The sequence below is a fragment of the Erinaceus europaeus genome, chromosome 2 (genome assembly GCF_950295315.1).
Source record: "Erinaceus europaeus chromosome 2, mEriEur2.1, whole genome shotgun sequence".
Taxonomy (NCBI): domain Eukaryota; kingdom Metazoa; phylum Chordata; class Mammalia; order Eulipotyphla; family Erinaceidae; genus Erinaceus; species Erinaceus europaeus.
In genome coordinates, this window is record NC_080163.1 from 191,442,852 (window position 1) to 191,467,774 (window position 24,923).

The window sequence follows — 24,923 nt, forward strand, 5'->3', positions numbered from 1 at the left end:
CTCAGACATGGAAGTCGTTTGCATAAGCATTATGCTGTCTCCCCCACCCCATTCACAATTCTTCTAATAAAGAATATTGTAACTATAATTTTGTATTGAAAATTGTTTTATTTGGGGTTTAACAGGAGACAGAAAAAGAGGGATATGACTCATAACACAGTCAACTTTAAGGGGCCACTTTTGCAGGGACTGAGCAGGTTGCAGACCTCATGCTAGTAATTCTTGGACTCTTGTCCTGGGGAAGCTTCTTCCCCAGGACAAGAGTGAGCAGTAGGCTCTGCATGAAGTACTGGATGTATCTTTTGATCCCAGTCATCACCACTGTATCATCTTTTTTCTTTTTCTTTTTTTTTTTTTTAGCTATTTAATAATGATTAACAAGATTGTAGGATAAGAGGGGTACAATTCCATACAGTCCCACCACCAGGGTTCCATATCCCATCTCCTCCATTGGAAGTTCTCCTATTCTTTATCCCTCTGGGAATATGGACCATAATTATTTATGGGGTGCAGGAGGTGGAAGGTCTGGTTTCTGTAACTGCTTCTCAGCTGAACATGGATGTTGGCAGGTTTTTCCATATCTCCAGCCTGTCTCTATCTTTCCCTAGTAGGATAGGGCACTGGAGAGGTGAGGTTACTAGACACGTTGGCGAGGTCATCTGCCCAAGTCTGTGGCTTTTCTGTACTGATTGGAGGCTTGAACCATGGAACTGTGGAGAAAGAGAAAAGGTGATGACTAACTGCTTCCTCAATTCTGAGCAGGCAACTGTTACTGACATGAGACAGAGACCCTGTGAAGAGTAGAATAGATAGGAAATGACATAGAGAACATTGATAGGAGCTATTTATTGGTTTGAAAGCAGAACCATGGAATTTTCCCTTGAAACTTAAATCTCTGTTCTTGACATGAATGTTTTAAAACACAGAACAACTGGTGGGAAGTGGGGGTCAAGAACTTCTGAAAAATCTACTTCACATACTGTTTGTGTTAGGCAATAGAATGATAAAACCCACAGGTTAGAAGTGATACTCACAGTGTACTTGGACCTGCTCAATTACTTCTTCTGTCTGGAAAAACTTCTTAATCACTTGGAAAGTGTAGTATCCTGAGTCCCTCCGGGTGATATTCTCAAGCAGCAAAGATCCATTGTGATATATTGTCTCTCGACCACTGTAAGCAGGCCCTGGGTTCACTTTTCTCTTGCTCTTTTTGTATGCTGCAATTTGACGCCTTGTAATCAAACTATCTCCAGTGTACCAAAGATAGAGAAAAGCATCCTTGGGCACATTTTTAACATCTAGGAAAATACTCATTCCTTGAATGGGATAGGGTGGCATTATTTCTATAGTGAGCTGAGCTGTGGTCATTGATATCCAAAGAGTGACGAGTGAGGCTGAGAAAGAAAAGAGAGAAATTGTTCAGTATTAGTTTTTATGTATAGGGATGAAGAAAGGCAGCATTGACTTACTTTGTAAAAGAAGGGACATTTGACTATGATGGTCTTTAAATTTAGTTGGATGGGTAGCAGGGTGTGTTTATGCCTGTGTGAGATAGACATACACAAGTTTGGCAGTAAGACCACTGTTTCAACAGCCTCTCTGAATGTGTTGTCCATTCTCTTCTTCAGGTGTCTGCTATTCTCACCCCTCAGGCCCTCAGATCCCTACTAAAACTCAGATTTCCCAGAAGATGCCCCCCCCCCGCCCACCTGCTGGCCACCTGATGATGGCCTGTCATCACTGTGAGCCTTTCCTCTCTTGTCTTTGCTCTTTTCTTGAAGATTGCAAATACCTAATCTCACAATCTTGATTCTTTATTGTCTGGCTTTGCTTGTGAGCTTGTATGTGAGCTTCATGAAGATAAGTGCAGTTTGATCTTGTTGTCCCTTCACTGATGGGACAGAATGCAAAAGCCTCTCAGGAATGAGTGATAGTTAACTCCCCCACCCCGGACCTTCTATGTATTATTGCTTATTTTCCAAGTTCTGAGATTGACAGTTAAGGACAATTTTAGTTCCCCTGGCTTATAATCTTCTGTGCTAGACTCACACCAGTTGTTACTATTATCATCAGCTTTCAAATAGACTTCCATCATACTTAATAACCTGGAAAATTATAGTGAATGTATTATTTTCTCTTTATCCGTTCCATGTCACTAAGAATTTCCTTTCTGAGGCCCTGCGTCAGTAACACCCTGCTCCTTTGTCATCTCCCCTCAGATGCAAACAGAATCCTCTGTCCCTCTCAATGCCCTGTCCTCCCCAGGACACCTCATCCAGTCTCTGTTCTTCATCCTCCCACTCCCAAGGATGGTCCCTCTCACCTGCCAGTAGGAGCCCCTGCCAGGGGACACGCCCTCTGTGGGCAGGGGCTAAGCAGGGCTCCATGGGGGCTGCTGCCTGCTGTGTCCTCCCTCTGAGAAAAGAGTTGAGGCTCCAGAAATGCTCCCAGCACAGCTGCTCCTGAGTGTCAGCTCTGAGGAGCCTCCTCCCTCTGTGCTCAGTCTCCTCCTGGATCATATGGGATTTCTACATTACATGGTTAGGGGCGGTGTCTCTGCCAGGAACTCCCTCTCCTCCCCTCTTATGTCTCATTTGTGTTTTCTTTCCTTCTTCTGTCTATATTTAAGTATCTAGAAACTGTGTTCCTCATCTGTGACTCTGCTATACATGTGCATGGACACACACACACACACACACACACACACACACACACACACATTTCAGTTACCCTGTTTATAAAAGCATAAAAATGGGGTAGAGTAAACTAAGAATTCTCTACATTTTATAGTACGATGCTCTCTTCCCTCTGATTTTTTTTCCTTCACACAGGAACTCAGAGACTACCTCAGGAGATCCTGTCACAGAGATGTCACCCGTTTGGCTCATCAGTATTTCCTATGGAATTTTATCAAAGTGTTATTGTCCAGATGACACCTTAGAAATTCTGCTGCAGAGCCCTGCCCCACTAGGGAAAGCTAGATACAGACTGGGGGTATGGGTTAACCTGCCAATGCCCATGTCCAGTGGAGAAGCAATTACAGAAGCCAGATCTTCCACCTTCTGCACCCCATAATGAACCTGGGTCCATACTCCCAGACGGATAAAGAACAGGAAATCTTCCAGCGGAGGGAATGGGATATAGAACTCTGGTGGTGGGAATTGTGTGAGATAGTACCCTTCTTATCCAATGAGCTTGTCTATCATAATTAAATCAGTTAAAAAAAAAAGGAAGAAGAAATTCTGCTGCAGCAGCTGCCCAAGCAGTACAGAAACATCAAGTGGTCTTTATCACACAAGAGCAAGGAGTGAACAAATCTTCCAACTCTTCTGACAACAGGGCCAAGGGACAGGTGACAGGAGGGGTCAGATCTGGCTTGTGTGGTAAAGTGTCTTAAGCCTGTGTGCCCTCCATTTGTATGAGCTGATGGGTACTACGGGGACAGGATCTCACTAGAATTGGAGTGATTTAAACAGATTTGGTATTTTCAGTTCTTGGGTTGCCTGGGAAATGCTATTGAGCTAGATCATTCCTTCTACCAGTTGTAGTATCTCTGGAAGAAAAAAGAAGAAAAAGCAAATATATATATATACTATTTTTGTTTGTTTGTTTTTATTTTTGCTTTTTATTACCGCCAGGTTTATCACTGGGGCTCTGTGCCTGTACAGCAAATCTGCTGCTTCTAGTGATCATTTCCTGCCCTGCCCCCAATTCCATCTTCCCATCTCTCTCTCTCTCTCTTCTCTCTCTCGTATTTCCAGTGAATTCTTTTACTTTAGTGCATGCAGAAAGTCTTATTTATGTCATATACTTGATATCATCACAGTCACTTTAGTAAAGGCCTAGGAACCAGCTCATGTTTGTATCATGTCTGTAGTATGAGATTAGATCAGTGGGACTGGTCCTCTGGCCTAAGGGAGCAGGTTTCTTCAGAATCCTGTATCCCTATCAAGGGCATCTGTTTACCACTCCTGATTATGGCTCTTTCTCTGCCCTTGAGCTGTCCCCATGGGTGTGGTCCAGAAGCCTCAGTAGGAAGTTTGGGATACAGAGGCTCAAAACCCAGGTGATAATCATGGCCTTGCCTTGCTTCTGATACTTTTTTTTTTGCCACCAGGGTTATTGCTAGAGATCAGTACCTGCATGGTGAATCTACTGCTTCCTTTGGCCATCTTTTCCTTTTTTATTTTTCTTTCTGTTTTATTTGATAGAACAGAGAGACTTTGAATTGTACTTCTCATATCCTACACTCTTGTCTATCATTATTAAATCAATACAGTTAATTAATTAATTTAAAATAACAGAATTTGAGAGGGGAGGATGAAATAGAGAGGAAGAAAGAGGGATACCTGTAGATCTGCTTCACTGCTTGTGAAGCTGTCCCTCTTGCAGATAGGAAGGGGAGCTTGAACCTGGGTGCTTGCACATGGGTAATGTAATGTGTATGCTCAGCTGGGGTGCTCCTGATACAATGATGTTTGCCGTGGTTCTGTAGAGTATGGTGCTGCCAGTTTGTAGACTCCTTCATCAGCTAACACTCTCCCTTCTTAAGTTTGTCATTGGTTCCCAAGTTGACCAAACGTGAGTGCTGACATTTGTCATACGCAATTACTATTACTGTCAATTTTCTCATTACTATCATTTGTTTTTAGTCAGCGTGTCTCTGTTATAAAAATTAATGACTAAATTTTGGAGTCTTCTAGTTATTTTGAGAGAGAGAATTGGGGTTATTTAGGTACACTTTATAATTTTAGTACTTGGGTTGCCTAGGGGCTGCCTTTGGGACAGGTTGTTTCCTCTAGTAGGGAGGATTCAGACAGAAACCTACCAGTATCTGTGGATGAGGCTGAGCATGAAAGCATGACTGTGACCTTTGATGCTGAATCACTAAGAGGAGTGGACCCTGACACATGGCCCAGCATGTGGACACTGGGACACCAGGGTGAAGGGCAGCTATGTGCCTTCTGCTAACCCCCCCCCCCTTTCAAAGAATTTATTTATTTATTCATGAGAAAGATAGGCAGAGAGAGAAAGAACCAGACATCACTCTGGTACATGTGCTGCTGGGGATTGAACTCAGGACCTCATGGTTGAGAATCCAGCACTTTATCCACTGCACCACCTCCCAGACCGTCCTTCCGCTAACTTGATAGCAGAAGAGGCTCTCAGAATATCATGCTGCTGGTGTAGTCTGCTGATATTGGAGAGGACCAGAAGCTCCTCTGTTCTTTTTTTATTTTATTATTGTTTTTTAACTTTACTGCCACTAGGGTTATTGCTGGGTTATTTGGTGCCAGTACAATGACCCTTCTGCTTTTTTCCATTTCCCTTTCTTTTTTTAATAGGATATATAGAAATTGAGAGTGGAGGGGGATAGAGAGCAAAGAGAGATACCTGTAGACCTGCTTCACTGCTTGTGAAGTTCCCCTCTTGCAGGTGAGGAGTAGGGACTTGAACCTGGGTAACTGTGCACTTAACTGAGTATACCAGCACCTGGCCCTGCCCCTCTCTTTTTATTTCTGAGGCTTCCATGGACACTCACTGCAGCTGATAAGAGTCAGGTGCAGAGGTCTAGTCACTTCTGGGAACACCAAAAGAGGCCTGGAATGATTTCCTTATTCTCTTCAGGCCTACCACAGGAAGAACATTTCCAGTGACCCTTTTTATCCTCTGGTGCATTCAGGAAACCTAACTTGTGTTTCATACCTAATGTCACTTCTGAGTCATCTTAGGCTTAGTTTTTTGAAATTAAGTGGTCAAGTTTGCATTACTTCATTTTATTCTCTAAGACATCCCCATCAGAGCCTTACCACATTTACATGATCTTTCTTTTCACAATACATCCTGAGGTTTGTAGCTGAATGAGACAAGGTTCAGATAAGAAAATATCTGAGGCACATGGCAGTGTGAGTAGTATTTACAATGTCTATAGACAGACATACCCTGCTTTTTCTGAAGTGGAAACTATTTATTTTCCTTTTTGTACAGTTTCATTAGGGAAGAGCATCAGAAAAATATTCCTATCAGGCTGTGAAAGACAGTACTCAATTCTAACAAATGTTGGCCTTTTAGTCAACAACTTGTTTGGCTTTATATGTTAACTCTCTTTTCAGCCACCAGGTTACAGATGCCAACCAGACTTCCCTGGACAGACAGCCCTACCAATGTGTCCTGGAGCTCAGATTCCCCAGAACTCTGGCCCACTAGGAAAAGAGAGAGGCAAGCTGGGAATATGGACCGACCTGTCAACGCCCATGTTCAGCAGGGAAGCAATTACAGAAGCCAGACCTTCCACCTTCTGCAACCCTCAATGACCCTGGGTCCATGCTCCCAGAGGGATAAAGAATAGGAAAGCTATCAGGGGAGGAGATGGAATATGGAGTGCTTGTGGTGGGAGTGCTGGCATTGAGTTGTACCCCTCTTATCCTATGGTTTTTTCAGTGTTTCCGTTTTATAAATAAAAGAAAAAAGTGAAGGAAAGCAGAAGAAAACATAGATAGAAGTAAATCTCCACGATCAGAGATTTGGTAGTGGATTCTTAGATTAGACACTGAAAGCATGAACAATAAAGATAAAGGATCAATAGCAACATAACTACAACAATAGGACAACAAGGGCAACAAAAGGGAATAAATAATAAAATATTTTTTAAGAAAGTGAGTCGGGCGGCAGCGCAGCGGGTTAAGCGCAGGTGGCACAAAGCGCAAGGACCGGCTTAAAGAGCCTGGTTTGAGCCCCTGGCTCCCCACCTGCAGGGGAGTCGATTCACAGATGGTGAAGCAGGTCTGCAGGTGTCTATCTTTCTCTCCCCCTCTCTGTCTCCCTCTCCTCTCTCCATTTCTGTCTGTCCTATCCAACGACGACGACATCAATAACAGCAATGGCTACAACAATAGGACAACAAGGACAACAAAAGGGAATGAATAAATAATAAATATTTTAAAAAGAGAGAAAGGACACTGGGGTGCTACATAACTAGAAACTTTTGTGCATTATAGAGTGTTATTAAGAAAGTAAAAAGGCAACCAACAACAACAACAACAACAAAATGATTGTAGGGAGACAGGCAACACTAGCAGGGGAGGTTAGGAAACAGATGCTGCTATTGGACTCTGTCCCTAGACATGTCGTTGTGAAGGATAGTAGGCACAGCTTCAGAGAGGATGAACCCCAGCAACTATTTCCTTCAGTGCTCACTGAGTCATCTTCTGGCTGGTGAAGCTATATATTTCTCTAATATCTGCTCTGTGGATTTTTTTAATGGGGAGGGATTAGTGATTTACAGTCAACAGTAAATACAACTGTTGGTACCTGTGTAAAGTTTCTCAGTTTTCTGCAAAACACTCTAACTCCTGCCTAGGTCCTCCTTCACCATCATGCTCCAGGACCTGATCCTCCCGCCCTCAAGATTCCTTTGCTTTGCTGTAATACACCAAACTCAGTCCAAGTTCTGTTTTATGTTTACCTTTCTGTTCTTACTTTTCAATTTCTACGAGTGAGACCATCCCATATTTATCTTTTTGACTTATCTCACTTAACATTATTTATTTAAGCTCTATCCAAAATGAGGTGAAGAAGGTGAATTTGTCATTTTTAATAGCTGAGTAGTATTCCATTGTGCATATATATACCACAACATTCTCTGCCACCCATCTGTTGTTGGACATCTGGGTTGCTTCCAGGTTTTGGCTATGTCAAGTTGTGCTGCTATGAACATAGGTATACAGAAATATTTTAGAATGGATATGTTTGGTTTCTTTCTTTCTTTCTTTCTTTCTTTCTTTCTTTCTTTCTTCTTTTTTTTTTTGACCCCAGGGTTATTGCTGGGGCTCATTGCCTGCACTACGAGAATCCACTGCTCCTGGAGGCTATTTTTTCCCATTTTGTTGCCCTTGTTGTGCTTGTTGTAGTTGTTATTGTTTTCATAGCTGTTGTTGTTGTTGTTGGATAGGACAGAAAAAAATGGAGAGAGGAGGGGAAGACAGAGAGGAGAGAAAGATAGACACCTACAGACCTGCTTCACTGCTTGTGAAGCGACCTCCTGTAGGTGGGGAGCCAGGGGCTTGAAGGATGTGTCTGGTTTCCTAGGCTATATCCCCAGGAGAGGGATAGCAGGGTCATAGGGTTAGTCCATTTCTAGACTTCTGGGAATTCTCCAGACTGCTCTCCAAAGGGGTTGGACCAATTTACATTCCTACCAGCAGTTCAGAAAGGTTCCTTTGTTCCCACAACCTCTCCATCATTTTTTATTGCTATCGTTTCTGATGTATAGCATTCTCACAGAAGTGAAGTGGTATCTCATTGTTGTTTTTATTTTCATTTCTCTGACTATGACTTGAAGCATTTTTTTCCATATGTTCACAGTCACTTCCCAGAATCATATTTACCTGAGCTCATACTGCCTTACTGACAGCCTCCCTCAAAAAGTGGTGAAACACCTGGTTCTTCTCTGAGGATTTAGAGACAGAGAAAAACTCTTATCAGGTGTAGTCTGTGAGTCACCTTCTCAGACAGGTACACTGAGGGCACCTCTCATGGGTTCACATTGGTATCCTTTTTGAGTATGTCTCCTCAGGTAAACTATGGAAACGACCTACTTGTTCCATAGACCTACTTATGCTCACCTGGAGATGCTGAGGTAGCCACATGGTACTTTGGGGCAGTGTAGACAGAGGAGTAGGGCTCAACTTAGAGGGACAAATGATGAGAGCATATGTGGCCTGGATTTAGAGAGTCAGTGCCACAGACCAGACACAGAATGCTGGCATGGCGTGGATACAAGGTGTTTTATTTTATTTTTCTTATTTTCTATATAAGGGCACTCCTTGAAGTTGTTCTTTCTGTGTCATACTATGTCAGTTGTCAACATAGAATGAGGACAAGTTTAATGTCCTTCCAAATTAGTTTTAAGAGTTCACAGTTTCCTATCTCCCCAGAGGAGGAATTCCCATAGAGTGTGCCCCAGTACTCTAGGTGAGTGATTGTAGAACTGAAACCAACCTCCAAATGGCCAAGTACTAGGGCTCCATCTGGTGGATATCCTGGTGTCCAGAATTCCTCAGTAAAGACAATTCCCTGGAGTCAGGTGATGAACAGTGTTTCCTGGCTCAGAATAATAAGACCTGCTGGGACAAGAAGGCTTAAGATGATGTTCCTGATGGAAGTGACCAGTGATGGTGAATAGAAGGACCTATTAATGGCCTAGGCTTATCATATCTATATGGGAATCCAACAATTCCCCGACTAGAGCCCCAGATGATAGGGTGGTCTATCATTAAAGTGAGCCAGTCTCTTGTTCTTATCCTGATTTTGTAGTCCTTTCTTTATCTGACAGGGTTAGACTTTTTCCAAGTTATTAAGTCATTGAGTATCATTTGTGGTATACAAATTGGTTTTGCACATCAAGAGACTCCTCACATAATGGGAGACGATCTTTACATGCCATACATCAGACAAGAGGCTAATAACCAAAATATATAAAGAGCTTGCCAAACTCAAAAACAAGAAAACAAATAACCCCATCAAAAATGGGGAGAGGACACGGACAGAATATTCACCACGGAAGAGATCCAAAAGGCCAAGAAACACATGAAAAAATGCTCCAAGTCTTTGATTGTCAGAGAAATGCAAATAAAGACAACAATGAGATATCACTTCACTCCTGTGAGAATGTCATACATCAGAAAAGGTAACAGCAGCAAATGCTGGAGAGGTTGTGGGGTCAAAGGAACCCACCTGCACTGCTAGTGGGAATGTCAATTGGTCCAACCTCTGTGGAGAACAGTCTGAAGAACTTTCAGAAGGCTAGAAATGGACCTACCCTTTTTTTCCCCTGTATTAGCCCTTTTTTAAAATAGATTTAAAATTTTTTTTTGTACTTTTTAAATTTATTTACCTTCCCTTTTGTTGCCCTTGTTGTCTTTTTATTGTTGTTGTAGTTGATGTCGTTGTTGTTGGATAGGACAGAGAGAAATGGAGAGAGGAGGGGAAGACAGAGAGGAGGAGAGAAAGACAGACACCTGCAGATCTGCTTCACCGCCTGTGAAGCAACTCCCCTGCAGGTGGGGAGCTGGGGGCTCGAACCGGGATGCTCATGCCGGTCCTTGCACTTAGCGCCACCTGCGCTTAACCCGCTGCGCTACCGCCCGGCTCCCTGGACCTACCCTTTGATCCTGCAATTCCTCTTCTGGGGATACATCCTAAGGAACCCAACACACCCATCCAAAAAGATCTGTGTACACATATATTCTTAGCAGCACAATGTGTAATAGCCAAAACCTGGAAGCAACCCAGGTGTCCAACAACAGATGAGTAGCTGAGAGAGGAGGGGAAGACAGAAAGGGGGGGAGAAAGATAGACAGCTGCAGACCTGCTTCACCACCTGTGAAGCAACTCCCCTGCAGGTGGGAGGCTGGGGGCTGGAATTGGGATCCTTATGCCAGATCCTTGAGCTTTGCGCCACCTGTGCTTAACCTGCTGAACTATACCGCCCGACTCCCAGAATGAGGGTTTTATAACCCATCTTCCTCCTGCCTCTGACCAGGTAGACTCAGGCAGATCACATATTGTAAAGTTATTTTTGTCCATTGATGCACCTGAGAATCTTCTGTACATTCTTGTAACCACATCAGAGTTCAGGTACCATCTTGAGGAGTCTGGAGCTGTGATTCTGAGACCTTATCATGTGTCCCTCCCTTGTCAGAAGACCATTGACCATCCTCTGATGTAATTGAAGCCAACAAAAGATGAGACTTAGAGTAGATATGACCTTAAATCAACAATAATAACACTGTCAGTTTATGCTTTGGGGCATTTATGGACTCTGAAAAATTTTCTGGGAGTCTCCACTTTCATTTCGTTGCTAATTCACAATTCTTTAAAGTATTTAGTTACCACAGCTTTGCATCTAAGAAAATAATTCTAGGAGAGGACGAGCATGACTCCTCATATTCAACTTTAGGGAGTCACTTCTGCTGGTGCTGATCAGGTTAGAGACCTTCTGCTGATAAGCTCTGGTATTCTCTCTATTGCCATGCCCTATGGTGAGGGTGTGTGGTCCTAGGGCATCTTCATCCTCTCTGTGAGCCACACTCTGCTGATTGAAGAACCATTGATAGAGATCCTAGTGTCATTAGTGAGACAGCTCAGGACCATAGAGTTATTTTGTGACTCATTTATCTGGATGGAATGAAGAGATGCACCTTGGTCCTGTAGAGAAACAAGAGAGGTAAATTATTGAGAGTTAGCCTGAGACCTGGAACCATGCCCACTTCTCAGAGATCTCATCCCCTCAGAGGATGGCAGCGAGTCTGGGATGGTCACTCAGAAAATGTTCAGCCACCAGGTTCCAGATGCTACCATGATGCCAACCAGCTGTCCCTGGGCACACGACTCCACCAGTGTGTCCTGGAGCCCCATTTCCCCAGATCCCCGCCCCACTAGGGAAAGAGAGACAGACTGGGAGTATGGATCGACCTGCTAATGCCCATGTTTAGTGGGGAAGCAATTATAAGCCTGACCTTCTACCTTCTGTACCCAATAATGACCCTAAAGGGCCCATAATCCTAGAGGAATAAAGAATAGGAAAGCTATCGGGGAGGGGAGGGGATATGGAGTTCTGGTGGTGGTAATTGTGTAGAGCTATACCCCTCTTATCCTATGATTTTGTCAGTACTTCCTTTTTATAAATAAAAATTAAAGAAAAAGAAATTGTGCCATGTGAAATTGAGTAGAATATAGATTTGAACATACATCTGAAACCTGATAATTCTATAAAACAATGTGACATACAGAAAAAAATATATATCTAAAAAAGAACATCAAACTTACTCTCTGTGCAAGGTCGTATTTCTTTATTCAGTTGATGCATAAGAAGAGGCTAACAAACTAAAAAAAATAAAAAAACTGATTTCATTTATAGTAGCAATGCCTCAATAAATCACCTAGGAGTAACTGAAACAAAGAGACAATTGATTTGTATATGGAACTATACAATATATGCCAAAGGATATAAAGACAACACAAGTAAATAGCAAGAGAGTTGGGTTCTACCTTACGAAGACTTAATACAGGACATTTTGTCTGTTTGTGTTTCTAGACCCTGCTATTTTCAGACTGACTTTTCTTCAGTCTTTTAATTTCAGACATAATAGACATGGCAAAAAAAAATACACTACAGTTGTGTTTCACCCACTGGCGAGCTTCCCCCGGTGCTGTGATGCTTCCATGTGGTCCTGTAGTTAAACCTGGGGTGTGTGTGTGTGTGTGTGTGTGTGTGTCTGTGTGTGTGTGTGTGTGTGTCTGTGTGTGTGTGTGTGTGTGTGTGTGTGTGTTTGCCTCCATGATTATTGCTGGGGCTTGGTACCTGTACTATGAATCCACTGCTCCTGGAGGCCATTTTTCCCATTTTGTTGCCTTTGTTCTTACCCTTGTTGTTGTCATTGTTGCCACTCCTGCTGCTGCTGCTGCTGCTGCTGCTGTTAAATAAGACAGAGAGAAATGGAGAGAGGAGGGGAAGGCAGAGAGGGGGAGAGAAATATAGACACCTGCAGACCTGCTTCACTGCCTGTGAAACAACCCCCATGCAGGTGGAGGACTGAGGGTTCTAACTGGTATCCTTATGCTGGTCCTTGTACTTTGTGCCATGTGCTTTTAACCTGCTGTGCTACCACCTGGACCCCTGAACCTGGGTTTTGTGCATGGTAAGGTGCACATGCTGTATTATGAGCTATTTCCTGGCTCTTAAGTGTTATCTCTACTAATTTAATGCAATATTTTGCAGAAAAAGAAACTTAAAATAATTAATAGTCATATAGCACAAATTGGCAAACTAATCTTATCCAGTAACAAAGTTGGAGAACCCAAACTCTTTAATTTAAAAACTGATGCAGAGCTACACTCACAAAAAAAATATGTTAAGCATATGATATTGGGAAAGCTGGTTTGTCTACATGATAGTGAGTAAATGTAAATCTTTACCTTACATTATAAAAATTGACTTTCTATGTGTCAGAAATCAAACAGTATTCTAAAGTATAAGAATATTTAGAAGAAACCATTGAATGAAAATATTTTGGGGCATGGTCATGCCGATTATGTCTTAGATATGACAACAAGAGTAGAAACAAGTAAAGAAAAAGTAGATATGTTAGATTGCATAAAAATAGTTCTACTTTATTCTCTGTGTTAAAAGCCATAGTTAGAGGGCTGAGTGGTGGCACAGCTGGTACAGAGTACATGTTACAGTGCTCAAGGGCCTGGGTTCAAGCCCTTGGTCCCCACCTAAGGAGAAGAAAGCTTTACAAGAGGTGAAACAGTGCTGCAGGTGTCTTTCCCTCTCCCATTCTCTATTTTCCCCTTTCCTCTTTAATCTCTCCAGGTCTCTATTCAGGATTTATTTTTTATTAATGGTTTAATATTGATTTACAAAATTATAAGACAAAGGGATATAATTCTTTTTTTTATTTAAGAAAGTATTAATTAACAAAACCATAGGGTAGGAGGGGTACAATTCCACACAATTCCCACCACCCAATCTCCATATCCCAACCCCTCCCCTGATAGCTTTCCCATTCTCTATCCCTCTGGGAGCATGGACCCAGGGTCATTGTGGGTTGCAGAAGGTAGAAGGTCTGGCTTCTGTAATTGCTTCCCCGCTGAACATGGGCGTTGACTGGTCCATCCATACTCCCAGTCTGCCTCTCTCTTTCCCTAGTAGGGTGGGTCTCTGGGGAAGCGGAGCTCCAGGACACATTGGTGGGGTCTTCAGTCCAGGGAATCCTGGCCGGCATCCTGATGACATCTGGAACCTGGTGACTGAAAAGAGAGTTAACATACGAAGCCAAACAAGTTGTTGAGCAATCATGGACCCAAAAGGGGGTATAATTCTACACTGTTTCCACCAGCAGAATTCTGTGTCCCCATTCCCTCAATTGGAAACTGTGGTAGTTCTCTCAAGGTCACAGACATGAGTTTACTATTATTTTTATATCTATATCTCTCTATATATTTCCCACTTAAAAAATTTCCTCATTCTTATAATTTTCTATTGAGTAAACAGGCCTTAGTAGGTGGTATCAGACTTGCCATATTCTTTTTTTATTTTTTAAAAATATTTCCTTACGGGAGTCGGGCTGTAGCGCAGAGGGTTAAGCGCAGGTGGCGCAAAGCACAAGGACCGGCATAAGGATCCCGGTTCGAACCCTGGTTCCCCACCTGCAGGGGAGTCGCTTCACAGGCGGTGAAGCAGGTCTGCAGGTGTCTATCTTTCTCTCCTCCTCTCTGTCTTCCCCTCCTCTCTCCATTTCTCTCTGTCCTATCCAACAACGACAACAACAGTAATAACTACAACAATAAAACAACAAGGGCAACAAAAGGGAATAAATAAATAAAATAAATATTTAAAAAAAATTTCCTTACTTATTCCCTTTTGTTGCCCTTGTTGTTTTTTATTGTAGTTATTATTGATGTTGTTGTTGTTGGATAGGACTGAGAGAAATGGATAGAAGAGGGGAAGACAGAGAGGGGAGAGAGAAAGATTTTATTATTTTTATCCTCACCACTTGTGAAGCGAGCCCCTACAGGTGTGAAGCCGGGGGCTCGAACCAGGATCCTTACACCAGTCCCTGCGATTTGCACTACATGTGCTTAACCCACTGTGCTACCGCCCAACTTCCCAGACTTGCCATATTATATGATAATTTTAATTTGTTGCAGATTAATTGCTCAGACTTTTTGGAGAGGAGATGTCCAAGTGATCCGTACCTATTACTGTTTGCCTCCATGAGTCTCTCTCTGGTCTCATCCCTGGTGAATGATAATCTGTTAGGATTGTGTTCTCTGCTCTGTTTCTCTCTGGGGACACTGACCTTCTGGAGTTTCCTAAATTCAGATCATTAGATCATAGGTCTCAGAACCTCATCCTCGTGTATCTCCACACTGAGTCTCAGGTGAAACACCAGACTTATCCATGACCAGAAGTGGCTCTTAGTTCTGAGTCCTTCCTGGTCTAATTTAGGAACCTCACAACCTGGGTGTATGTGGGCCCTGCTCAGGAGGTCTAAGCATCCCAGTGTCACTGGAGTTAGGAGCCCTGAAAAAGGTTCCAAGCAGTGTCTTCCTGGGCCAGAACATCCAGTGAAATGTCAGGGTCCCCTCAGTCCAGGTTTGAATTAGTTTCTGAGGTTCTTTCTTATCAATGTCATGGAGAAGTGCTCAGGAAGCTGAGTAAAACTGATCTCAGTTTCCTGAGTTACCTTTCAGGTTCCTTCTTCTTCTTCTTCTTCTTCTTCTTCTTCTTCTTCTTCTTCTTCTTCTTCTTCTTCTTCTTCTTCTTCTTCTTCTTCTTCTTCTTCTCTCTCACTTTATCTCCCTCTCTCTCTCTCCCCCTCTCTCTGCCTCTCTTCCCTCCTCCTTCCCTCCCCCTCTTTTTTGTGTGCATGCATGAGAGACTGCTAGTCTACATTTTAATAAAGAATTTGTTCCTATGAGCTATGTCCCCACTGTGTGTGATTGGCACTAAATTCACAAACTTCAAGGTGGAGACAGAATCTGTGGAGAGGGATGAGGCAAAGACAAAGTCTGTCAACCCTGTCTGTGTAGTAGAATTCACCCAGCCACACCCAGAATTGGAGAGAAACATTCACATTACACACAAGATGAACAGTTATTTCTTCTGTTTGAGAGAATCTCCTCAGGACTTGGAAGGTGTAGTATCCTGTGTCATTCTGGGTGGCATTCTGTATTATCAGGGATCCATCAGGAAATACTCCCTGTCTTGCACTTTAGGCAGGCCCTGGGTAAGTCTTATATTTGTGTTTTTCATATGCTACAAGAGGTGTCTTGAGAGCAAGCTTTCCCCATAGTACCAAAAATAGACAGACACACGCCTAGGCAGATAGTGGACAAGAAGAAGAATGTTGTTTTCTTTGGCAGGATTGTTTGATATTCCATCAATACTGAGTTGTGCAGTGGAGGATGACATCCAGAAGATTAAGAGTGAGACTAGGAGGGAAGCAGAAAATGTTCGATGTTGGCCTGTATACATTGTAGTGGGACTTTGCACTATTGACATAATAATAATAATAATAATACAGATAGGGACTTCAGTTATGAGGTTTTTGGTTTTTTTTTTTCCCTCCAGGGTTAATGCTGGGGCTCAGTGTCTACACTGCTAATCCACTGCTCCTGTAGGCTTTTTTTTCTCTTTTGTTGCCCTTGTTTATCGTTGTTATAATTATTGTTGGACAGGACAGAGAGAGGAAGAGAAGACAGAGAGGGGGAGAGAAAGATAAGACACCTACAGACCTGCTTCACTGCATGTGAAGCGACCTCCCTGCAGGTGGGGAGCCAGGGGCTCGAACCAGGATCCTTATGCCGTCCTTGTGCTTCGCACCATGTGCGTTTAACCTGTTGTGCTACTGCCGACCCACAGTTCTATGTTCTTAACCTTCAGTTAGCTATGTATTAGGATGTATTTGCTTGTGTGTAAATGTTGGCCCTGTAGGTTCAGCATACCACCATGACGAAGATCTTTGTGAACTTTTCACACTCCAGTCCCCTTCCCCTGGTGTCTGCCTGGCTCAGTCCTCCTGACCCTCAGATCCCTGGGAGCTGCCTTCTCTGCCTACCTACTCCAAAGACCCTCTGTCACCACTGGAGGACCTTTCCCTGCTCTGTTGCCTTCGTGACACTTGTAAGTCCTAATCTCACAACCTCAAGCTTTTGTTATCTTTCTCCCCATGGAGTGTGAGCTCTGTGGGGGTGGACACTTGTCTGATATTGTTCCTCCTGCTCCTCCACAATGGTGGGCAGGACCTTATACACCTGTGAATGAATGAGTAATGTTCCAGGGTCTCCATGTCCTGTTGTTTCTTTCCCATGACCTGAGGTTGGATATTAAGGCAATCATATGCCCCTCATTGAAAGTGATCATTATTACCAATTGCTATTATTATCATCATAGTTTAAAATATGCAAGCCTTGTGATAAATAAAGAAGTTGTAGTAACTAGACTATTCTCTTACCAATTCTATGTCACTGAGAGCTTCCTAACTAGGATCCTCGGCCCATCTCACCCTGTTCTTAAGTCCTTTACCCTCAGGCACAAAGAGAAGCTTCTGTGTCTCTGAAATCTGATATGCAGGTGGATCCAAGTTATTTTCTGGGGAGTTGATATCATGGCCGGAAAAGGAATAGAAAGCTAGGTCAGGGAAGAGAGTAGCTCCTTAATATGGGAATGGAGTATAAATATTGTTGACTGTAAAGCCCATCGATTTGATTTAGTCTGGGGCCCATATTCAGCTTAGGAGCCTGTGTGACCTCTGCATCCCTCTAGATCTGAGCTCACATTCTGTGGTTATGAGTAGGAACATTCCATGCTGCCCCAATATCGACCCATCTTCCTCAGGTGTAGCATAAAGTATGTTGTCCCTCTTCCCTTCAGAGGATAGAACATTCTGTACCATTGTTAATACAAGTTGTGGGCAAGGTCCTATGGGGGCGCACAAAGGGGTCTATTTTGTTGTTCCTATAGAAATGACTGGTAATAATGAAGAGAGGGATTTATTCGAGGTCTAGGCCCATCAAGCCTGTTTGGGGATCTCAGGACTCCCCGATTAGGGCCCCAGCTGATAGGATGGCCTGATAGTGACTAAAGAGTCATCGTTAAAGTATGCCAGTCTCTTACCCTTATTCAGCTTTTGCAGTCTTTGCTTGCTAAGGTTACTTGTGTTATTTCTTTTCCCTTTTTTCTCTATGTGCCATTTTGTCCTACTAGTACATCCCACAGTCACCTCCCAGAATCAAACCTCCTGGCCTGACCTGACTCTGGATTCCTGGGATCTCATAGGTGTGAGCTCAGCTACCTGTGAGATGGAGTGTGTGTTGGGGGAGGGGATGTTCTCCTGGGTCTTTAGTTATTTCATACCTGGAGGTGGACCTAGAAGTGGCCCATATGTGCTCACAGGAGATATTGTCATCACAGCAAGGCTACAACAACAAAAGGGGAAAAAAAAAGGCCCCCAGGAACATTGGATTCATGGTGCAGGCACTGAGCCCTCGCAATAACCCTGGAGGTAAAAAACAAAAAAACAAAACAAAACAAAAAAAAAGGAGATACTGTCATGTGTTCCCTGAGACAGATTAGGCAGAATGAGTGAGCTCACCAAGAATGAAATGAAGGAAGCCGCTGTGGGCTGGGGTGGAGAGAGACCATCACTGCCACGGACCAGCTCAGGGTATTTGCAGTGTCACAGGCACTGGGTGACTCCTCTAGGTGATGCTGCCTTCTGGTGTTGTTGATTGTCTGACTGCCTGTATCAGCACATATTGAGGATAAGTTTAGGAGCTGCTTTTTCCAAATGGACTTAAAGGTACACCATCCGATTACTCCTGGGGGGAGGAGTTGCCAGTGAGTGTTAGCGTCTTGGAGAAAGTTAATGCTGTGAATATGCCCAGGACCCACCAGAGTCCTCTCTTAGAATGTCCTCCTCTCTCAGGATGTCCCCAGTATGGTTCCGTAGCCCCCATGTCCACTTGGTCGATTCCAAATTATATTCCTCCATGAGGATAATTTCTGGAACCATCCGTTCCACCCCGGTTCCATGGCTGCCAGTTCTTAGCAACATCGCCCCGCCAGATATTCGTCGGGATGCGGCATCATCTAAGTTCATTTCCCACGTTCTACGCTCGACCGGACCTGCCAATATACGCGGATATCTTCACCCACCCTGTCCAACGCTTGACGTCTCGTCACCCAATCTGGTCCCCTATGCCTACACTGAACTTCTCTGTTCCAGACTCTTGGAAACAGAGTTGGCAGTCAGCTGAGGTAAAGAACAAACACCTCATCACAGACCCCTGCAAGTGTCAACCCGGCTTTGACCTAGCACGTTATGATTGGGCCCTCCTCAATCGGTATCGAACAGGCCACGGCCGGTGCGCCGCTATGTTCCATTGCTGGGGAGCCAGAGACGACCCGAACTGCCCCTGCGGCTCCAGACAGACTATGACCCACATAGTCAACGACTGCCACCTCTCCAGATTCAAAGGAGGTCTCGAAACTTTACATCAGGCTCAACCTGACGCTGTTGACTGGCTACGGAAGAAGGGCAAACGCTAGAAGAAGAAGGATGTCCTAGTGGCCAGAGTCCCAGTGTCAAAGGTGTTTCCCAGTGATTTGGGCTTCCTTCTAGCATGATTCAAGCCCCCCATCAGCAGGTGCCTGAGTGCCTCTTTATGAGTGATGGAGGGACCTCAACTGAATGAGCCTCTTGTGTTGGCTGTTAACCAGGGGGACTGTCTGCAGAAGATCCATCTCTCTGATTCACTCCCTGCCCTTCACGGAGATGCCATCCAGATGGGCTGGGGTGAAGTGGAGTCTGTACATATGGATGGGGCCTCACACCATACCTTCAGTCAGCTTGCACTTTTCCCCAGAGTCTGAGCTTAAGCGTGTACTCTTCAAAACCTTCTCCCAATTCTCACCAAGTGGATCCTGGAAGATCACATTTTGTAAAGTACATTTTGACTTGGTGTTGTCACCCTCATGAGTGCTTTTATTTCTTTTTAATTTTTTTGGTATTATTTTTACTTATTTACTTAATAAAGACAGCCAGACATCAAAAGGGAAAGTGGTAATAGAGAGGAAGAAAGACAGAGACACCTAAAACATTGCTTAACCACTCATGAAGTTTTACCCTTGTATGTGGGTACTGGGAGGCTCAAACCTGGGTCCTTGCATATTATAATGTGTGCGCTCAACCAGGTGCACCACCACCCGGCCCCTACCCTCATGAGTGTTTTGGTCCATTCTTATAACCATGTCTGAATTCAGGTATCACCCACACCTCCCCATTGAGGAGAAACACAGTTTCTCCTGAAACCCAGTCATGTGCCCCACTCTCATCACATGACCACAGCTTATCCTCTCAGGGAATCCGTGTCCCTTCTACTGTGGAAATGGTGTAGTTGTTACCAACAAGAGGTAGGATCTGGAGTGATGAGACATTTGTCAATAATAACAACAATTGCCATTTCAGTTTTTTTGTGTGAATTTGTTGAGACCAACTGTCTTTCCAAAATGCTCCATCTTTATTCCATTGCTTACAACTCTTAGAATAAAGCATTATCCTCTCTAATTTCACATATAAGAGCTTTTCTTCAGGGTTTACTTATAGATAAAAGAGGAGGATCATGGTTCATCTCAACTCTAATTCCACTTTTGTTGGGACTGATGGGGTTGGAGGTTTCACTCTGATGATTTCCAGCATGCTCCCTCCTGAAGAGCCTATGGGAGGGTGTTGCTGACTCAGCACAGCTTCATCCTCTCTGTGAACCACAGACTCACTGAAGAAACATGGGAAGGAAGGAGGTCCTAGTGTCACTAGTGAGGAAGGTCATGGACAGGTCGCCATTTTCTGTCATTGTGGTTATACTGGCTTGACTGGAGACTTGAATCATGGTTCTGTGGAGAAACAGGACAAGTGATAGATTGAGAATGCCTCTTGGTCCTGCTTTCAAGCTACTTCCTGGGAGATCTTATACCCTCCCAGCACCTCCGAGAGTCTATAAAGATCACTCAGACTATGGCCAGGACCCTTTCTAGTAGGTCCTGGGTCTTTTTGCAGGGGAACATCTGTAGGATGAGGACAGCAAATTAATTTAAAAATATTAAGAAAATGATTCTATAATAGTAAGACCATTTGAGTAAGCCTGGAGACAGAAAAAAAATTATGCTAGGAAGTAAAATTGTTTTGTTTTTGAAAGTTATTATTCTCCATAGATCTAAGAAAGGTTCTGGAAGATCTACCACTAGGTAGTCACTTGATTAAAAAAAAAAAAAACAAAACTAAGAAATACCAAATTTATAGATACATACTTGGATCGTAATTTTAAAGAAGTTGTCCCTGGACAGTCAGGTGGTCATGCACTGGGTTAAGCACACATATACTAAGCACAGGGCCTTGCACAAGGATCCGGGTTTGAGCCTCCGGCTTCCCATCTGCAGGGGTACACTTCACAAGCAGTGAAGCAGATATGTAGATGCCTCTCTTTTCCTCTTTCTACCTCCCCCTCCCCCCTCCTCTCTCAATTTCACTCTATCCTATTCAATAAAATGAAGAAAGAAAAAAAAAGGCCACCAGGAGCAGTGGATTCATAGTACCGGCACTGAGCCCCAGCAATAACCCTGGAGGAAAAACAAAATCAGTGCCCTACCCCAAGAGAGAAAGATAGAAATGGGCTGGGGGTATGTCAAGGTCCATGTCAGAGGAGAGGCAATTACAGAAGCCAGACCTCTCACCTTCTGCTGCCCTTTAAGATCTTTGGTCCATACTCCCAGAGGGATAAGGAATAGGGAAACTTCTAAGTGGGTTGGGGGTGGGGGATATGGAGCTCTGGTGGTGGGAATTGAATTGTATGGATACTACCCCTCTTATCCCATAATTTTGACAATAATTATTATATCATTAATAAAAATATTAAAAAATAATAGAAGGAGCAGAGAGGTTCAGAAAAAGCCAGGGCCATAGAAGTGAAGCTTTTAAGTGATTAATATGTTCCAGATACGAAGAGCCGACTGAAAAACTACCAATGGCCAAGTAATTCCACAGTTACCATAGATGCCCCTTGTTAAAGGACTATAGTCAAAAGTTGCAACCCTGGTCTCTGTTTATGTGAAGAAAGAAAAGAGTCTTCTAGAACTCGGCCCCATCTTTGGTCTCCAAAGACTGGATCACCTGTTCATTCATTTATATGCCACTCACTCCTGCCTACTTCCTAATGGAGACACTGTGACTGGTACAGAGTGGGGAGTGAAATGGCCAATTTTCATAGCCATGATACCTCACATAAGAAAACAAGTAGACAGTAGCACAGCAGGTTAAGTGCACGTGGAGGAAAGCACGAGAACCAGCGTAAAGATCCCAGTTTGAGCCCCCTGCTCCCCACCTGTAGGAGAGTCGCTTCATAGGAAATGAAGCAGGTCTTGATTTCTCCCTTCTCTCTGTCTTGCCCTCCTCTCTCTATTTCTCTCTGTACTATCCAACAACAACAACACTAATAACTACAACAATAAAACAACAGGGCAATGAAAGGGAATAAATAAATATTTAGAAAAAAAAGAAAAGAAAACAAGTAGGTGACTTGTACAGGGAGAGGTGGACTATCCACTGGAAGGAAGGCCCTGGTTCTGATTCTCAGTGCAAGAAATTTAGTTTTCAAATCTTATAAGTTAATTTGCTGACACCCCCTGGGAGTCTTGGATAGCTAACAGGAAGCTCTGAACTGATGGCCTGTGCCAGTGTCCACATGAACTTCCTAGGACCCTGGCAGGGGACATGAGAGGGAATGTGTGTGCAGACAGACATCTGATCTGCCACCAGTGTTGTGAGGTTCAGAATTAGAGTATCTCTTTGTGCCTTAGTTTCCCCCGAATAAAACGTCTCTGTGACAAATGGTCTTGGACTAGCCTTGTTGTCTGTGACCAACCTTTAGTCATGTGTAATCACTTAAGTCTTTGTAGAAATGCTTTTTGATGGAACACTATCTGCTACTATTTGTTTCCATGAGAATCACTCCCTGGTCTGATTCCCAATTGGTAGGAGCTTTCAGGTTCATCTTCTTTCCTCTGTTAACCCCTGGGAAACCCCACTTTCCTCTGTAGTTTCCTAAGTCCAGAGCATTTGGTTAAATATCTGGGGTCCTTGTCTGTGTCCCCACGCTGACTTGCGCATTAAGGACCTGGCTCTATCTATGTCCGTATGTAGCTTTGAGTCTCATCTTTGGCTGGTATGTTGCTCAGGATCCTCAAAATTTGGACAACTGGAAAATCTCTATTCATAGTCATGTCCAGCTCAGGAGATCAAACCAATCCCTGACAGTCTTCCCCAGTGTCACTGCAGTCAGGAGTGCTTAGACAGGGGTCTGGACATGTGGCTGCCTTATATAACTTCTATGTGTGGATCTTTAGGTTAATTCAGGTCATGTCCTAATCAAGATCTAAATAGTCTTCTCAGAAGCCTTATAATGGGGAGAGACTCAAGCAGTTGGACACAGACTGATACCTTCTTTAATTTCCTCATCAGATTGGTCCTTTTTTCTACTAGAAATGTGACGCAGTGTGAATTTTAGTAAGGAATTTATTCCTGTGATTTTCTTTTTCTACTGTGTTTAGACTGCATGATGCTTGAACACTATCTTGGGATAAAATGCAGAGTGGCATGGAGTCATGGTCCAGGCTGGTGTGTGTGTGTGTGTGTGTGTGTGTGTGTGTGTGTGTATACAATACTAGCAGCAGTAGTTATGAAGTAATTCACCCACTAGTACCCATACTTAGAGAGAAATACTTACAGTAGACTCGGACATGCCTAGTTAATTCTTCTGTTTGATAGTGTCTCTTCATAACACGGAAGGTAAAGTATCCTGTGTCCTTCGCTGTGAGATTGAGAATTCCCAGGGAGCCATTGTCAAGTAGTTCCATTCGACTGCTGTAAGCAGGCCCATAGTATGTTCTTTTCTTGCGATATGAATGTGCTAAAATTAGTTTCCTTGAGTAGATACTTTCCCCCATGTACCAGAAATAGACAGATGCATCCGTAGATATGTTATTCACATATAGCAGAACACCTCCTCCAACATTGGGAGCTTTGGGGGCTACTTGAAAAATGAGCTGGGTAGTATAGTTTGGCATCCAGATGGTTAAGAGTAACACTAGTAGGGAAACAGAAATTTCATTATTAGTCTGTTATGTATAGAACTGGAAAGATGCAGCACTAACTTAATTTACAGAAAATATTATAAATTAATTTCTGAGTATATCATAATATTCCGTTGTTATGTATTAGGAAGTGTGTGTGTGTGTGTGTGTGTGTGTGTGTGTGTGTGTTGTCATACAAGCTTAAGATCAGCAGCATGACCTCCTTTAAATATTTATTTTGGTTAGAGACTGAGAGAAATTGAGAGGGAAGGAGGATATAAGAAGAGAGATAAACCTGTAGCACTGTAGGTAGGGCTGAGAGATGATCATTGTCATCACAGCAGATACTCCACCAACTTGCTCTGTTCCTTCACGCTAGGACACTGGGTTTTAACCCTCCTTTGCAGGTCCTTCCCCCCCTTCCTACTTTAGAGTCCTTCTGCAACAAATCATATCTGACTGAGTTTTACCCTGTATTTTTTTTCTTTCTTTGTTTCTTAAGTCACACCTGTGACACCATTTGGTATGTGTCCTTTTTCTGGATTATTTTCCTTAAAAAATTTCCTTCATGGCCCATCCAAGTTGTAACAAAAGAGAAAATTCCATCATTTCTTGATGAAGTAGTATTCCAGTACATATTACAACTTCCCTGTCATTAATTTTTAAACATATTTACTTTATAATAAATAACTTGGAAAGACACAGTCACTACATTATTCACTTAGTTATCAATTCTGTGCCATTGAGAACTGCCTGTCTGAGTCCAAATCCCATCATAAACTGTCCCTGCGTACTCTCCCTCCTGGAATAATCAGAACCCTCTATTCCATCATCCTTTTGAAGAGGCCCCAGAATCTCATTTCTGTTCTCTAACTACCCTCCCCACCCCAGGAATGGCCCCCTCTCACCTGCCAGCAGGAGCCCTTGCCAGTGAACACGCCCTCTGTGGATAGGGGCTGAACTGGGCTCCATGAGGACTGATGTCTGCTGTGTCCTGGTGTCCTCCCTCTGAGAGAAGAGCTTGGGCTCCAGAAATGCTCCCAGCACAGCTGCTTCTGACTGTCAGCTCTGAGGAGTCTCCTCCCTCTGTGCACAGCCTCCTCTCAAAGTGGCAGGTCTTTATAGGGTCACACAGTAAGGGGTGGAGTCTGGACCTTCCCTCTCCGCCGCCCTCCTCCACTCTCATTCTATCATATGTCCCTTGTCATCTTCTCTCCTTCTTCTATCA

The 24,923-nt window shown here is 43.4% G+C and overlaps 2 protein-coding genes across 2 annotated transcripts in view; both read right to left on the minus strand.

The window, feature by feature from the left end:
* The window catches only part of LOC103127621 (uncharacterized), a 163,792-nt gene that overhangs the window by 36,289 nt on the left and 102,580 nt on the right, over nucleotides 1-24,923 (minus strand). The window contains 3 exon segments of the mRNA XM_060186434.1: nucleotides 622-710; nucleotides 1,035-1,394; nucleotides 23,350-23,709. Of these exon segments, the coding sequence (XP_060042417.1) occupies nucleotides 622-710; nucleotides 1,035-1,394; nucleotides 23,350-23,709 (809 nt within the window).
* Nucleotides 20,502-24,798, minus strand: LOC132536832 (carcinoembryonic antigen-related cell adhesion molecule 8-like). Its single transcript, XM_060186060.1, has 3 exons — nucleotides 24,604-24,798; nucleotides 23,350-23,709; nucleotides 20,502-20,635 (listed from the first exon to the last, which is right to left on the minus strand). The coding sequence occupies exons 1-3, from the start codon at nucleotides 24,665-24,667 to the stop codon at nucleotides 20,517-20,519; spliced, it is 543 nt and encodes a 180-aa protein (XP_060042043.1). The 5' UTR covers nucleotides 24,668-24,798; the 3' UTR covers nucleotides 20,502-20,516.

Coding starts and splice junctions, on each gene's coding strand:
- LOC132536832 (XM_060186060.1), bottom strand. CDS start 24,667: ATGGAGCCCAGTTCAGCCCCTATCCACAGAGGGCGTGTTCACTGGCAA. Junction 23,710..24,603: donor GCAAGGGCTCCTGCTGGCAG/GTGAGAGGGGGC, acceptor TTTCCCTACTAG/TGTTACTCTTAACCATCTGG. Junction 20,636..23,349: donor TAGGCATGTCCGAGTCTACT/GTAAGTATTTCT, acceptor CTCATCCTACAG/ATGTTCCCCTGCAAAAAGAC.